This window comes from Pundamilia nyererei, unplaced genomic scaffold (assembly GCF_000239375.1).
Source record: "Pundamilia nyererei isolate P.nyererei 1_Seehausen unplaced genomic scaffold, PunNye1.0 scaffold00038, whole genome shotgun sequence".
In the NCBI taxonomy this organism is placed as follows: domain Eukaryota; kingdom Metazoa; phylum Chordata; class Actinopteri; order Cichliformes; family Cichlidae; genus Pundamilia; species Pundamilia nyererei.
The window spans coordinates 1,616,273-1,633,128 of record NW_005187439.1 but is presented as its reverse complement, the minus strand read 5'-3'; the positions used below and the strand labels follow the sequence as shown (position 1 = coordinate 1,633,128).

The 16,856-nt window shown below is 42.4% G+C and overlaps 1 protein-coding gene across 2 annotated transcripts in view; it reads right to left on the bottom strand.

The window, feature by feature from the left end:
• Window positions 1–16,430, bottom strand: part of prkg2 (protein kinase cGMP-dependent 2) — a 33,259-nt gene extending 16,829 nt beyond the window's left edge. The window contains exons 1-6 of one of the 2 annotated variants that reach the window (XM_005730555.2): window positions 16,319–16,430; window positions 14,999–15,503; window positions 7,978–8,144; window positions 4,627–4,740; window positions 2,115–2,220; window positions 1,084–1,147 (exon numbers count right to left, since the gene is read on the bottom strand). In XM_005730555.2, the coding sequence (XP_005730612.1) occupies window positions 1,084–1,147; window positions 2,115–2,220; window positions 4,627–4,740; window positions 7,978–8,144; window positions 14,999–15,495 (948 nt within the window). In that variant the 5' untranslated portion in view covers window positions 15,496–15,503; window positions 16,319–16,430. Of the gene's footprint in view, window positions 1–1,083; window positions 1,148–2,114; window positions 2,221–4,626; window positions 4,741–5,348; window positions 5,411–7,977; window positions 8,145–14,998; window positions 15,504–16,318 lie in introns of those variants that run through there. The other variant, XM_005730556.1, reaches the window with a different exon arrangement.
• Between the last annotated feature and the right edge of the window lie 426 nt (window positions 16,431–16,856).

Here is a 16,856-nt window from a genome sequence, read left to right as displayed (position 1 = left end):
CTTGGAAATCCTTGTCATGATTTTTTTCGAGTGCGTTTTCATCTGCTCTGCATCCTTGGTGAGCTGAGTGTCGGGCCACCTGCTGTGGGATCTGGTTAGTTTGTCCCTTCAGCTCACACTGGAGCTTAAATTTTAAGCATCTGAATCTGAGCTTGTTAGCCGAGCTGGGCTTCAGCATTCAGGCTCCGACTCCAGGCTGCAACTTTCAGGGTTGGCTTGTCAATCCACGTGATGACATGACAAGATGTTGCACGCCAGGCGCACAAGTGAATGAAAGGATACATTCTTTTCGTTGCTGTTTTATGTTTTTACTTTCAACAGACCCACTTTTTTTGGTCACTGAATCTTTCCAGTTCAAATTCCAACCAGCTGATCATACTGAAAATCATCAGAGAGACCTAAAAACAACTACTCCCTTCACACACTCACATGCAAAACACACCAAATTCCATTACCCACTGTTTGACAAGACGCTTCAATACTATCTGGCGGATTCTCACTGAACATCTGCACCGCTATTAGGTTACAGCTGCCCCCCTGAGAGGCAACAGAATCAGCTCCATTAGAAATGACTGAATAAGGAGATTCTCGTAGCAGGACGAGCGACGACCGCAAAGATCGTCCTTGAAGTTTCCATTGTGAAAAGAAATGCATTGCTTACGGAGAAAAAACGGACTATGCACGGGTCTCCTGCATGCTTCGGCTTACACAGTTACACACACTTCATGGTCTCACACCAAAAGCCTGTCACTCGCACATCTTTAAGAAATCACTCGTCCCCCATTTGAATAAACAGTTTCTGGGGCCTTAGTCAAATAATTATGGTAACAATATACAGCACCCAGCGATGACAGCAATAATATCGGCTCTGTTCATCAACAAGGTAATTTGTGAGGTCTTGCAACTGGCGGCAGAACGAATATGCTGACATGCAGTAATGGTATATGGCCAAATGGTAATGATATTTTGACAGCAGCTATCTGCAAAGCTGGGGCTCCCACGAGCTGCCAGAAGGTTGTGCAATACTGAGGCAATACAATGAAAAGTCAGGAGAAATAAAGATAATTTGACAGAATAACTTACCACCTCCAGGCAGTCCACTATTTTGCTTAGCTTGTCGTCTGGTAGATTAGCCAAAAGTGAAACACTGACGCAAAAGAAAAAGAAAAAACAGGCATTACATTGTTAAAACAAATCACTACATGTTATTATGCAGAACCTGGTTTCCTGTGTCACAGGACACCACAGTTTCAGACAGTGCAACAAATCGATCATTTGTTTAATGTCTCGTGGTATTGACTTAGATCCTGTGACCCAGTTTTGATGATAAAATACACTTGCGTAGCATTTTATCATGACCTGAAGCAAACCTTCCTCACTGACCCACAAACCGTCTTTGGTGTTGTCTTGACAACACTGGACCCCAAAGGCAAAGAGAGAAAATGTCTGCACAAGGAGGCAAGACGGGTGGCGGTGGCACAAATCACAGGATGTTTCTTATAGTTTTGGCCCTCGGCGAGAGGTGTTTTACCTAATGTGGTCACGTCAGGTACACACCCCACCCTCCCGCTGTTAAAGTCTTTATTTTGGGAGGGGCAACCAATCAGAAGAAAGCCAAGATAAGAAAGCTAAGCTTCCTAAAGAAAGATGAGAAGGAAGCAGAAACAGTTTGTTGTTGTTGTTGATCTAAAGGGCTGCATCGAGCACCAGTATTACATAAAAGGATTATTTTGAACTGTGAATCATGCACAGCTATTCTAGTAGACTCCAAGAATAAAAACACTGAGCTGGGAATGAGCAAAATAGGTCCCAGTTTGGACATAGTTTGGCACTAAAAATATTTGGTTAGGTGTGGAAAACGGTCCTGTTTGGGGTTGAAATAGACAGCTTTGTTCCTGCATGCTGGAAAAAAGTTGTGAAAAAGATGTAAAATGTGACACCACGGGGTGAAGCACCTATTCATGAGGAGTAAAGGGAAGCTGCTCGTGCTATTGCTCTGACCGCACCAACACCACCGGACATCTTGTATTCATATGTCTGTTAAATGTCTCATTTGATCATTTTATTGGTGTCAGGAGTTTTTGTTGGACAGTCTTAGTGGACTTGAAGCTAACCTTCGGAGGAAGTTGCGATACTGTTCGTGTCGTGTCTCGGCCGTCCTCCTCATAATGTTCTGGAAAACTTCCCGATCCAAAACCCACGTCCTCACTTTGTTCACAGCTGTAGAAGCAACACAACATGCATCAGTACCACTACATGACAGCTGACTGACAGCTGGTTTAAAAGCAGCGTGTGCTGATAACAGCCATGCTGGAAAACTCACAGCACCTTGTCATTAGACACATGAAAATGCTTTGTTTTTCCAAATGGACAAAGGAGGTGAGAAAAACACTGTAATCTGTCCTTTATCTTGATGCTGAGTCACTTCAAATCAACAGAAACTCTGAGGCGGGCCTCTGTTGGTAAAAGGAGGAAGTAGCTGTGAAGGTTTGACATGAACCAGTAGCAAAGAAAGAGCTGCTCTTTATCTGCTTCATCTGTTATCACAGAAAACCCGCTGAGAGGCTTGTCAAACTGTCAGGGGTTTTCCAGTGCACCCTGAATATTGAGGTCATTTTGGCCCCCCTCCCCCAAGGACCAGCAGTCAATTTACTTGGTTAAATATACAAACTGAGACAAAGAGCACTCACATACTACATGGTATGCACTTTCCAAATGCCAAGAAGACAAAAACCAATCAGCACGAAAAGCTGCGGCTGTCATGTAAAGCCTCTGTCAACACAACCGCGCTGACGCGTGTTTGCTTCCCATCCAGGTTCTTCTGCTCAGCGTTTTAAGGAGCCTGAAACTCAGACGGAGGTCACTGATTCTTTTGTTATTGACGTCAATTCTGGAAGTTTCACAAATGCAACGCCAAAGCGATATGCGTCGACATATCGATTATTTATTTTTTGTTTTTTCCACTCATATAATGCTTTATTGTCTGCCTGTGCTCTCAGCAGAAGTCCAGGAATAAGGACAGGAACCCCTCATCAAGAAAAGGGACAGTTATTAGAATTTAAACCTCGCCTGTAAGATTCTGAGCTGAGCACAGAGTCATGTCACAGGCGCCACAGCAAAAATCAGGTTAAATTTGATGTGTGAGGCTAAATGTCTGGATCACAGCAGTTGTTTTAACAATTCAAACACACACGTCTTTAATCTTTTAATACATGTGCCTGACGCTTTCTTTAAATGTGACGTCACTGAGATCACACAGCCATACAACGTCCACTCCACACACACAGACACGCTTCCCACAGGGTCTCCCTGTTCAGCAATGACACGTCTGCGGCGTCTGGACAGTAACTATAGATGTTAGAGCGGTGTGGTGTTGCAGCGGTTAGCACTGCTGCCTCTCAGCAAGAAGGTTGTTGGTTCAATTCTACTCTTTAAAGAATTTAACGAGGAGTGTGGAGGATCAAACGTCCCTTTCACTTTCCTGCCAAATGTAAAGGGGCGTATTTTCTCTGATCTTTTTCACTTTTTATCCAAACCTCAGTGTTCTTCTTTATCTTTTTAACATCTGCTCAACAAGTTTTGGGGATATCAGTGGATTATTTCGGTCACCTAGGAATTAAAAATCCCAGAGCCATTTTTTTTCATTTATGCTCAGTGAGCAGCTTTCACCGGAAACAACAAGGTGCCGTCTTGAAACACATTAATCAGATTTCATAATATATTCATGGCTGTCATGCCCAAGGCCTTCTTCAAAGACGAATAACTGCCAGAGACCATTGTTGTATTAAACTTAAACACAGAATAGAATTGACAGTCTTCAATGGGCTTTTGGATTTCCTACTTCTTTCCTGTCCCACTATCAGAGCTCTGCTAGTTCTGCTCCGTACGTGTAACCTGATGATAAACTTTTAAACTGGAACACTGCGACGCTGCATGTAAAGGTACAGTCTGGAAAAAGGAGGAAATGGGACACTGGGCATTAGGCTTGCGTTACATTTGGTGTTTGATTTTGTCTGCTGCGTGGGTCGCGGGTGATTCAAACCCTGGGGCACTCAGTGTGTTTCAACCTTAAAAAAAGCGTCCTAAACACACTGAGCTCTGATGTAGTTTCACTCTCTACTGTACAAATTCAAAACAAGCAAAAAGAATTATGGATGCACAGCCACATTAGATCCAGCTGTGCAGAAAATACTTACTTCTTCTTAGATTTTTCTCCTGTTTGTTGACAAAGAATTTTATGAGAAGTCGTACATTAAAGGAAGAAAATAGAGCATAAAACATAAAACAGCAGCTTAAGTGCTCCTTGACATTAATCCTTGTCTTGTCTGTGGATTTCTGAAAGGATGAATAAAACACAGACATTCCCTGGTTTGATGTTTTTGTGGTGCTGGTGCAAAATCTTCAGGTGTTCAGCTGGCTTGAGATCTGGTGACTCTCAGTGTCACAAGATGTGTGAATCACTTTTCTGGTCACTGAACCATTCAGTAACCCCGAGTGCATCATCAGCTGCACGAAACCATCAGGGCAGAAGGCTTTCACTGGAAGGTAAAGGTGATCATCCAGAACCAGTTTGTATTGATTTTAGTGGGAAAAAGCTGTATGACTCTAAAACAGATTTGCCTTTACCTCGCACTGATGCGGTCCGCGTGCAGTTGTACAGAATGGCTAACTCCCCAAACGCAGTCCACACCATTATCGATGTGATCAGTTTGTTATGCTGAAACACATCCAGCTTCCCATCTGCAAATATGAAACAAGGACAATCAATAGGTTAAATTTTTAAACCCCAAATTTAGGACACAGACGATGAACATATCAAGAGCTAACTGAGTGACTTTTACATCTCACTTCATTCATTAAGGTCACGGTAATATCGTCTAGGTGAAGCTTCATTAGGTTTGTGTGCTTTTCAGGATTTCACCTGGCAGACGTGCCTCTTTAATATGCTGCTTCTCAGATTTATCAGGAAGAGAGAACATTTCCATTAAATTTCTAAATCTGCATATGAGACCAGAAACCCCACAAATGTCCCTTCTTTCTCATCTCCACTATAATAGAAATTGTAGCACAAATCATGATTAAAGAAGAGTTCTTTAGTCATTATAATTAGCAGCTGCTGATGTCTGCGTGAGTATTTAAAACCTCTGATGATGAATAATTATTCATCAGAGCTGTTTTGGTAACTCTTCACAGCACAAAACAAACGCTGTGTCGATTTAGCTCAGGTGCTGAAACGTCAGAGCTCAGCAGATCAACAAACCAGGACTCTGTAATCACTGAATTTTGATGCGGTTTCCTGCCCAGGGTGAGACATCGCTTTAACACCAGACGGCAGAAGAAACACTTACTTTGTCTCTGACGAGCAAAAGTCAGTTACTGGCAGAGGACAGACCATTGCTCTGAGGCCGCGTGGTCTTTTAAAAATACACTTAGTTGCCTGGTTACAACCAAATATAAACTGAATTTATTAATACATGAATACATCTAAATGAATAAGAAAGAAAAGATGAGGGGAGGGTAGGTAACTGTGAATGTATTAAAAATAAAGACGTAGTGGGTTTTAGTGCATTTCACTCAATGTCCTTCCAAAATGAACTTTTTCTCTCTCCTGCCATGAATACATCACACCAGCTACATTAATTCAGTTCACTTCAGTTTTATTTATATAGCAACAAATCACAGCAGCAGTTGCCTCAAGGTGCGCTATATTGAAAGGTAGAGACCCTACAATAATACAGAGAAAACCGCAACGATTACATGACCTCCTCTGAGCAAGCACTTGGCAAACGTGGGAAGGAAGAACTCCCTTCTAACAGGAAGAATCCTCCAAGTGAACCTGGCTCAGGAAGGGGCGGGGCCATCTGCCACGACTGGTTGGGGGTGATCAATCTGTTACATGTCGGTTAGTTAAACTTTTAAACTTTTATACATTTGTATATACCTTCAATCTGTGCCTAACAGTCCAACCAATCAGACCCCTGCTGTTATTTTACTTTGATGTTATTGGCTCATTCTCAGACTGGCTGTAGCCAATGAAAGGAAAGATCTCACATAGACCACAAATGGTCTTCTCAGAATGACACGACACGCACAGCAGTCACTGCTCAGTTCCAATGAAGCCGCAGTCTGAAAGCAAAGCACCAGGTTCGTTTACAATTTTGTAGCCAGACTGGACTGTTTGAAACATTTCTACTAGCAAAACAACAAATGCCCTTCCTGGCTGTCGTATAATCACATAGTAAAAGAATGGGATTGCACTGATTATCAAATTCGTGGCTGATGCTGATGATTTGGAGAAAAATTTACCAGAAGCCGGTGCAGTTATTTATTTATTTATTTTCATTCCTCGCCTCTTTTAAAGGGAAACAGAGAAATTTTCATTCAATAAATGAAGTCTTTTCTTTGAGCAATTAAATTGATGAAAATTAGCCACATTTACTGACTGAAATATTTGCCGTTATGCCATCGACAGCCAACGAGATTTTGGTCTGTAGCGCTGAACTGATAAATCAGTGCATCCCTCCGTACTCTTCACTCAAGAAAGTACGAGAAATACAAACCCTAACCCTATTGTTTCAACACACTCATCGGGTGGTGTTTTATAAAACCCAAGCCTTGTTACACTTTGGACATCTCACCAACCTCGACTACACCGAGGCCAAATTCATGACCTCTGAGTTTTGTAATCACTGCCTGTTCCCAATGAGAAAACACATCTCTCTCCTTTATTAACACCAGTGAGAAAAAATGTAAGCAGAAGACTCCCAAGTGGGATCTGCTGTCTGCACTTGTGTTAAATGTTCCGCAAATCCATTTATTTCTGTGTTATTCTTTGGAGAAGTGAAAAAGCTTTTTACTGGTTTCCCTTCAGTTCCTAAGAGAAACCACATGTAATCAACACTAAGTGACTGCATTTCAGGTTAGAAAAACACTGACAAAGAGCAGCAAAATAACTGGGAAAAAAATTCCCAGAATCAGCCCCAACAAAAGCAAAACAAATGTCTGAAGAAATGGTGGCGCGTTACCCAAGGAGGATGCACAATGTCCCTCATGCAGGTGCCTTTCATTTCCCTGTCTGGAAGGGCATCCAGCACATGTATATGTGGCCACTGTGGCGCCTGCATGTGAATAAGAGCAGCTTAAAGTAGCTTCTAATTGGATGATCAAACTTTCTGCCCTTCATCGTTTGTGCATGTGTGAAATCTGTACATTAAAAGTCAAATTGTAACTTTCAAAAGTAGCCCTCCATATATCCATTTTCATGACATCTGAGGCTTTAACAAAAACAAAGCACAGATGGTGCAGCTGTGCCGCACAACACAGTTAATTGACATCGCTTTTAAAAGCCCTTTGCCTCGACTCCTGTTTCTCTCTCTCCTCCTCCGCTTGCATCACTGGTGGGAGGGGCTAAGCTGTGAGGCGAGGAATCAAGGATTTAATCAAGTGAGAAACAAGAAATGTCCTTTAATCCAAAAGCCTTATCAAAGCCAGGCCTTCTAGCAAGGGCACGTTCAAACCTGAAAATGATGCTCAACGTTTTGCTGTGAACATTTCTCCTCAAAAGGATGCGATAACGGGCAACAGGACAACCTCCAAAGTTATTTGCTACCTCACCACAGCGTCTTGTATATTCACCCTGTTGTGTTTGAAAAGCATGCATACAGAGAGTGGGCTTCTCTTGGTGCAAAACTTGAGTGACCTAACAGGTTAATAACAAACCACCAACAAAAAGAAAACGAGTCAAAAAACTTGAACGCAGCCCAGCTGGTGATGCAAACTGTTGCTTCCTCATAGCACATGGCTTCACATGTTGCTCTGGCTTCTCATTGGGCATTATGTGTCATATGACATCTTACACAAACGTTGGTGCCACAAGAATAAGCATGCAACAGTAAACTGAAGCAAGCGGTGGATGGAAGTTTATTTTTCCTTTCAAACTTAACTCCGGACTAAGAAGATGACAGGAAGCGAAAGTACCTGCCAGGACAAACAGATGGTTCCCAGGCTCTCCCTGCTTGATGACGTACTCTCCCTGCTGGTAAGTGTGCTCATACATGCACTCCACCATGTCTTTGATCTGCTGCAGCTCCAGCCTCTTCAGGTATTGGTTCTTGTTGAGGGCATCTGTCAGCAGCTTCTTTACACTGTCACAGACAGCAACAGGAGAGAAGTTAGAGAACCGAGCTTTACCAAGTGTTGCTGTTTGAAGATTAGAAAGCACAGTCTGTGTTCCCTGTAAGATATGAAAGAGTGAACATGACTGCAGGAGCAGTTACAGGCCCGCTGCTTTGTTTATCACTCGGAAACGTTTGCGTTTGTTTTATTGTTCTTCCTTTAGGAGATGAGAGATTCAGGAGTGAAAGTAGTGGAACCAAACTATAGTCATCTTTCAGCTGCTTTTACTCCTGCACTTTATTTTGAATTAAGTAAACAGTGCACGGGAGAAAAGCAAAGACAGAAAGAAGAAACTTTTACTTATCAGTGGAGAGATGACTTTGAGTCTCTTCACTTCCTTTCTTGGTTTTCACGTTTTCCTTTCTCCCCTTTCCATCTGTGTCTGTTTCATCCCTCAAATTATACTTTAAACACTGAAAACCATAAAAGTCACCTCTTATATATTTAACCAATGTGATCTTTTGTTTTCATGGACAGTTATTTGGAGTCTGATATACATTTAAATGCTGTAAAAAGATTCTACGGTGAGAGTAGTTTTCCTCAGAGGGACCGCTCACCCCAGCATCAAAGGTAGATGTTGGTGTTTTCAGTGCGGTTCAGTGCTTTCTTATGCTGTAGAACCAACCACTCAGTTCTTTGGAAAATAATTCTGATTAACATCAAAAAGAAATGATTAGAATATTAGCAGAAATTCTGTTATTTTCTTTTTGCACTTTTACATTTTCATAACTCTTAACATGGTGACAGGCGCCTAAAACTGTTTCCCAGCCTTATATGAAATTTGTACACAAGTTAAATTCAGTCACAGGTTGGAATTATTTCTTTAAAATTTGCGTTGCCATCATTCTTTATTATGAGCTTAATCTCATCAAATTTTTCTAATTTTATAGTTTGATCTTTGTTTTTAAAATATGCCGTCCACATTTCTGACGGGTCACATGGTGCAAACCCACTCTTCATCAGACAGTTATGCAAAAAGTCCCCATATAAACAAACAAACCAGGGGGGAAAACAACATAAATGAAAAATAAAAAAGGTATAAGAATAAATAATAAATATTTATTTATTTTCGTTTTTTAGGCACATGATATTAATGAAAAACTCATATACATATTAGAGTGGCTGTTTTTCTATGAATTGGTGCCATGCTGTGTCTGTTTTGACTGGACATCCTCTCCGTGCGTGTTATTATCTGAAGAGCAGATGTGCTTAAAACATTACAGCTTTCTTGATGCAATAAACTGAAATTAGACTCCTGCAGAGTGTGAGCTTTTGATTTGACTTATTTTCTCCTCAACATCTGCTCCATTTCTTTCTTTCTTTCTTTTTTGCATATGCTGCAAACATCACCCGTGAGAACGTGCTCATGTCTAGATTGGAAATCCCTGGATTGACTTGAGTTGAAAATCATCTTTGTGTGGCTCTTAGCCTGATTGATGATGTGAGGGTAAGTGCAGTCAGATAAGGAAAAGGCTCGTGTAGTCATGCAAAAACCTTGTTGTGATCACTTTAACATAGGAATTATTTTCTTTCCGTCCTCATGCTTGTGCCAGCTGATTCCTGTTATTGATCTACAGCCAACAACAGGAATCAGCTGGCACAAGCATGAACTTCCTGTCTGCGGTGATGGGTGCTTACGTCTGCACAGCGACATGTGTAGAAAGAAAATAGTTATTGATGAAACCGACCCAAAGATTGCAAACTAGCTCTGCCAGACCACTCGAGTCACCACTTACTCATCACTCTCCAGTTCATATGTGTATCATGTTTGTAGAGAAGGTAAGATGCCAAACTCTGACTGCATCGTTCTGCGATAATAAATCATCTCAAGTGACATCTGACTAAACAAAGTTTGTGGATTTTTATTGTTATAATGTAACCAGGTCTTAATTTCTGCAAAGAGATGTCTCTGCAGCCTCTCCACACCCAAGTAACTTGGACAGATAACCAGCCATGGATGGGGTCACTTTAAGCGAGCTGCTTTACTTGCTCTGCTGAAGTTTCCTTCTCCCACCACTGATTACACTTTCACGGTGAGTTACTGATCCGTCAGGCAGGACTCCCACATCTACATTACTCACCACATTTTAAATATTTTGTCTCCTGTGAAATGATGAGTATTCGCAGCCCCGGGGCTCCCTCCTGAAAACAGATCGAGTAAAATTGGGGAAAACATAAAATCATCACGAGCTGTCAAAGTTCACCGATGTGCATTTGAACAGCTGCAGCGAGGGGATGTATACGGCGAAGACATCATCTCCTTTGGGGAGCTGTGAAAAGGTTAGGAGGCACGGTTGAATGCTAACTATAGATCACGAGAGCGAGTCGGACCTCGGAGAGGCGCACGGTGCGAGAGCTGGGTGGTCTGCTTATCCACCTTATCGTGTGTGATGAATTATCACTCTGGGCTTCATAAAAAGAAAGCAGCTGACATGCAGCCCTTTATTTTTCAGCCAACATCCCTTCCTCCCACCTAGCTGTGTCATTACCCTCCAACATGTTACCGTCATTCACACAAGTGTTGCGTATCAAAGCCTGCCTACATGAGGGTACCAGACGGCCTCATTTACATTCGTTTTGGTTATATAATCCATGCTGGGCTTATTAGCGACACATGTTTTAAACATGAGGATCGCATTGAGAGGGAGGGAGACTGCATGCTATTGTTTATTCACTGCAGAGCTCTGCGTTCGGCTTGTACGATCTGAGGAACACTCACGATGACAAAAATCAATTTTACTTTCATGCTGGAAATCTAACAACACTTCACGTGTTCATTAAAAGACCTTTTAAGTTGTTTTGCTTGTGCCTGAGCTACTTATGTGTGCAGTAAATGATGGCACATGAGTGGGGGTGAGTTGGGTCCCACGTTTTAGTTGTTGGTCTCAGTTGGGTTTGATCACAAAGGATCTCTGTACACTCTTCCAGACCGCCTAAACAAATGTAAAACACGACTCAATCGCTCGGAAATTGCTGCATTTGCTCTTATTTAAACCGCTTAAGAACAAAAGCGGCAGAATGCCAAATCAGAGGAGCCGAGGAAACACGGGTGGCATCTGTTACGTGGTCAGTAAAATTAAAGAGAAACAATCATATTGATGATGCATGAAGTATCTGGATCATTTGAAAACATTCATTGACTGCTATTGATCCAAATGAGATCAGCGCCACTGAAGATGACCATCATTAAGTTTGACCTGAAGCACAGACTTGGTGTCTAAGAATAAACGGCACTACAAAGATGATAAAGCTATTTTTAAGGGAAAGGTATTATTTGAAGATCAGGGTTGATAAAGCTGCTTCATCTGAAACATCTGCCTCTGTTTCTAATTTCCACAGAAATCTCAACAGACAGCATACTGATGGAAACAAAGTTTCATAGTTGTGGGAAATTGTCTCACATGGGCTTTTTGGAGCCTTTGATATTAGATTTTTGTGCTACATGTCTCAGGCTATTCACTCTCTTATCAAGTGTAAAATTGAATAAAATGGGCAGGAAGTCTTAAAGAGTTTGATAGAAATGCCCTCTGAGGTCCACATCAGTCATCTGCAGTGAGCTTAGCTAACAGTCTGAAAATAGAACATAGGTTATGGAAAGCTCAACTAGAGCACACTTATCACGTTTATCGTGCTTGTTTACAGTCCACTGCAGTCTGTACGCTCAGCCAATGAGCAGCTCTCATACATAAAAGTGTTATCGACCTTCAAGTGCATTTCTAAACCTAATGATTATAAAGGCACCGCTTCCTTCCTGAGGAAGGTGGTGTCCAAATGTTTATCTGGCTTCTTTATATTGCGTGTGTGTATCTGTGTATCCATATATATAAACTAGCTCATTCATTTTTCATATGAACATATAAATAATGGACAACCAAAGCAATGTTAAAGGCAACTTTAAAAAATGCTTTTATCAAAGTTCAAAATGACCTTTAAACAGATTTATAAGAGAAAAGCTAAAAACTGTTGGGTGGCAGCCAGTCAGGATTAAAGCTGGCTGCACTGAAGAAGAGCTGCGCAGCTGTGCAGCAGGTTTGATTTAGAAGGGTTTTAGATTGGTGGCTTCATTTATAAAACATAATCATGATGAATTTTTGTGTGACTAAAGCAGAAAGTCATGTTTGTATAACTCCTAACTTTGAAGTGGGTGAAAATCTTTTCCACAGTGTGCGTCTGCTCTCCCTCCCACAGCAGTGATGATCGAGCTTCAGTTCATCTCGGTGTGGGTAACTTTTTTTTTTTTTTCCATGACTGCTGGTCACTGGTTTGGATTTGCCAACCCGCCATTCAGTCCCCTCAACGTGTGCTGCATGGTCATGCCTAATGACTGTCTGCTGATATTCAGGTTTCAGACAAGTTTTTCTAACACAAAAAGGTTTGGGGATTTGGGACACACTGAGATTGCTGTCTCACTGCTCTCTGACAACCACTCGCAGCAGAGATGATCAGGCTCAGTTCAGCTTATTGTTGCCAAGTTAGCGTCTGAACCTAGACACTCGGAAACCTTTCACGCCCCTTCAGCATCTTTTTAAATTTTTAAAAAAGTTCCTAGTGAAAAATAAATTGGGCTCTTTCACTGTTGGGATGAGCCACACCTCCCTCTGTGCTGTTCAGTGAGCAGCGGCATCCACAGTTTGTTCACTGTGATAGAGGCAGCGTCCTCTCTGACTGATCACAGCACTATCGATAAACTTATGCAGTCTGATTTTTACCAGACAACAAAATACGAGTCTCCATTGAAGCTTTGACTAATCTGTGTGGATTACCAAAGAATCTCAAAAGCTCAAAACTGGTATTCAGGAGAGCAGTACATCACGGCCCACGGTTCCTCCTGACTAAGCCTTCTTGTTTTCTGGCATTTTATGAGTGGATTCTACAAGACGGGCACCATCAGTTTAGGTTGATTTGAGATTTATAGATGGCAGATGTGATCCGCAGCTTCTTTTATGATTTGAATGCAAGTTCGGACATAAATCGAAGAAAGTTTTCGAAATTGGGCTCCTGCTGTGTGTAGCAAAATCACACAGAGGCTTTAAATCCAACATGCTGTACTTTGGCAGTTTAACCAAAGACTGCAGATAAAAAAATGGAGATACCTACTGTTACATCGTTAGTTTGTGAAGACCCTCAGCAACTGAGTGAGGAATACTGACACTGCAGGTTCACACAGGACTTCTTATCAACGCGTGACCTGCTTTAACAGCCTTTGTTCTACTAGTAAAACTTAAGTAAAGTAAAACCTAAAACTGGCAATTGAGACAATAAATGTAATGTTTTCTGTCTCCTATACATGGGGCCTTTTTTGGCAGTGAAGTTGCCCCCTACTGGTCGTTGGAGGTTATATCTCCAACAACAGTTGTAGTATGAAGATCAGCGATTGCACGACCAGCGCGTTTCAGCTTGCGGCCTTCATCGGGGTCATCGGGGTGATAAAGCTATAATGATTTTCTTTTTACTCTAAATGTTGTAGTTTTAACCTCTTCAGACTTTTTGTTCTTCTGCTCTGCCCCTACTGGCCATTACAAGGAATGCAAGTTTAGGTCACGTCAACAGTAGCTTTTCATTTCAGACCTGGAAGCTACAACAATACTAAAGGCCCTGCTTGTGCTGATTTCTCTGCCTGCTTCCAGCCACTAGAGGGCAGACAGGTCAACTATGACTGATTGGCCAAATTAATCTTCTTGTTTTGGGTGTCAACATTCAGTTGAGACATTTTTACAAATCATCATCTTACTCTTTGAGAGAAAGAGAAAAGGAAGATTTGCCTCACTGACTTACTTTTTTTTATTATGTCAAGCTAACATGCCCTTTAAATGTCCTCCTGCTTTTAGAGACTTGATCCCGTGAAACATTCTTAGTTCAGCTGACTGTACTAACTTGATATACCTCTTGTTGGGCTGGGACTTACTGTAATACAAAGTGAGAGCAAAGGTCAATAAAATAAGAAGACAAATTCAATTTGAAATGACAGGAAGGACGGAGCCCTGAGTTTACATCATTTTCATTTATGCCTGTTTGCACCTGCTGGTGTGAGATAGTCACTCAGTATTATTTCAGGTTGTGAACATGCTTCCTTGTTATTTATCTTGGACGGTAAGCATGGACTACATAGCAAAATATAAATGCACTTTTATATGTTCAACATCTCCAAAACCAGCGTTAATGTGCTGCTGTAACGGCCTCAGCTCTTCTGGTTTCAGGATTTCTATCAGGTTTTATGCCCGTGACCACTAATGAGGCTAAATACTGGTGCTGGGTGCTAAATGCCTGTGGCTCATCCCAAAGGTGCTGGATTGGGTTGTGGTGAGGGTTCCTCCACACCAAACTGCTGAAAGCGTTTCCTTACGGGCCTGTCTCTGTTTCATCGTGTTGAAACAGAAGGAAAGGCATAAACAGTCTGGAGGAAGAATGATTTCTAAAAGTGTACTGTGCAGTGCGATACACAGCGGGACATTTTTTAATTCGACGCTCTGACTTTGACTCTATGGTGTGGGTCACTTCTTTTTGAGCCCGTGAAAAACAGAAAACCTCATGAAGACAGTTTTTTTTTTTTTCTCAGCAGCAGCTGTGAAATCTTGGACTGAATCATGTTGTTTTTATAACAGACTTTTGTTGGACGTCATTAGCACTAAAATCTTTGCTTCTTTGCCCACCTTTCACTTGCCACCCACACCTCTTTACGTTGCTTGCATTTTTAAAATCTCACCCACTACACCAGGATGGACTGAGCCTGAATGTGTCATGAACCTTTAGCTGGCTTCTCTCGCTGGCATATTTTTTCCTCTCCCTTTTTTATGTTTTTAACCTTCCTGAAAACACGTCTCACCTTGCATCCTTTGGTACCCGAGCCTTCTCAAAGGAGAACTTTGGCAGACCGCTGGAGTCGTAGGTTCTTGATGTGGGTTCGGCAGATACCCCGGCTTTGGCGCCTTTCCTTCTGTTCAGGGTTTCCTTGATGCGAATGCTGAGGTTGGGGCTGCCCCTGCTGCTGGCTTTGACTGAAGGAGGCCTCGAAGCAAGACCCGCCGATGCTCCGCTCTTCATCACGTCCTGCAGTTTGTTGAGCTGGATGCACTTACTCTGCAGCTCCTCGCTCATCTCGGCCAGCACTCGTGTGTGTTTGGCCAGCTGCTCCTGGAGACCTTTGATCTGCTGCTCTTTGACACAAAGCTCCTCATCCTTCCTCTTGCCCTCTCGCTCCAGCTCCTCCACCCGGGCCCTCAGGAAATCCAGGGTCGAGTTTTTGAACCCACCGCCGTGATCTTTGTGCGCACAGCCGTCAGTGTGTTTGTAGCGCTTTGATTTCATTGAACCGTTCCCCATATTGGCACCTAGAGACAAAAGAGAGTCAAAGTTTGCTGTTATGATTTAAAAGCATCCTCCAACTGCACGATGAAATTTGGCACTAAAAGGGTCCGTCTGAGGACGCTAGAGGTGAGATTTCAAACAAAAGAGCTGACGCTGTGAGAGCAGAGAACACGAGAAAGACGGGAAGGGAGGAGAGAGAGATGGCAAATCAGTATTTAATGGTCAATGAGTGTGTCCTGTCCATTTATTATTCAGAAGGCAGGAAGTATTACATTACATGAAGAGTCACTCTGGTTGTGCTCAGACAGAAGCACGGTGAGAGGAAATGCTGTCCGGGGAGCTCATGACTGCAGAAATCAACAGAACGACTCCAAAGAGTGAAGAGCTGACATGGGGCAGAAATGTTGGAGAACAATCCTGTTTTTGTTGTCGCCCCCTCACACATACAGTAGACTTCATTCATGACATTCCTGCTGGGACGGTGTCACATCAGTCTGCAGCACTCCTGCACTTTATTCTGAAAATCAAACATACTGCTGTCTTTGTAATCCTGTTTCGAAAACCTGCGAGTGGAACCACCCCCGTTTATTCCCTTACTTTGGTGCTTCAACTCTTTCACACACTGACTACCAAGCAGCAGTGTGACAGCGCAGACTCAGAGCAGAGGCAGCACCGTGCTGTCTTTCACCGATTTGACACATTAAAGGTTGATTCTCGCCAGTTTAACTAATTAAACCTTTCAAGGGGAGCGCGCACCTGCAACTTGCAATGCCTAGTCATTCTCCTGCTGGGAGTGAAGCCTGATGTGCGCAGTCTCAGACAAACTGTCCGCACTCACCTGCTTAGTTTTCAGAGCCTTCAGAAGAGCCCGGAGGTTTTTCGGAGTTAAATGAAGGAACAACGTGTCCGTGGATCCGCGCATCAGCAGAGAGGCGCTCCACCTGCTCGCATCCTCTCCTCCCTCCGTCTCTCTCTCTCGCTCGCTCTCTCTCTCTCTCTCTGGCTTTCATCACAGTCTGTGCGGCGCGTTCTCGCACGCGCGTGCGGCGACCGGGTGTGATTGCCAGGTCAGGTGTGAATGACGTCAACCGTTTCTACACTGAATATATTGATTACTTGATGTGCGTCGCTGACCCCGATCAATTAAAAAAAATTATATAATTATATATAATATTTTCATTTATCAGAAAGCTTTAATTAAAGCGATTAAATAAATTGATTCATTAAATTGTAAATTCCTTAAAATTACAGAAGGCCAATCAAAAAGAGTTTGGTGAAGAAGTGAAAACACTACATGCACTATGTGTAGCCCTGGGAGTCATCCAACCTTCATTTCAACACATTACATATGTGTACTTCGTTGTCACCATGAGCCA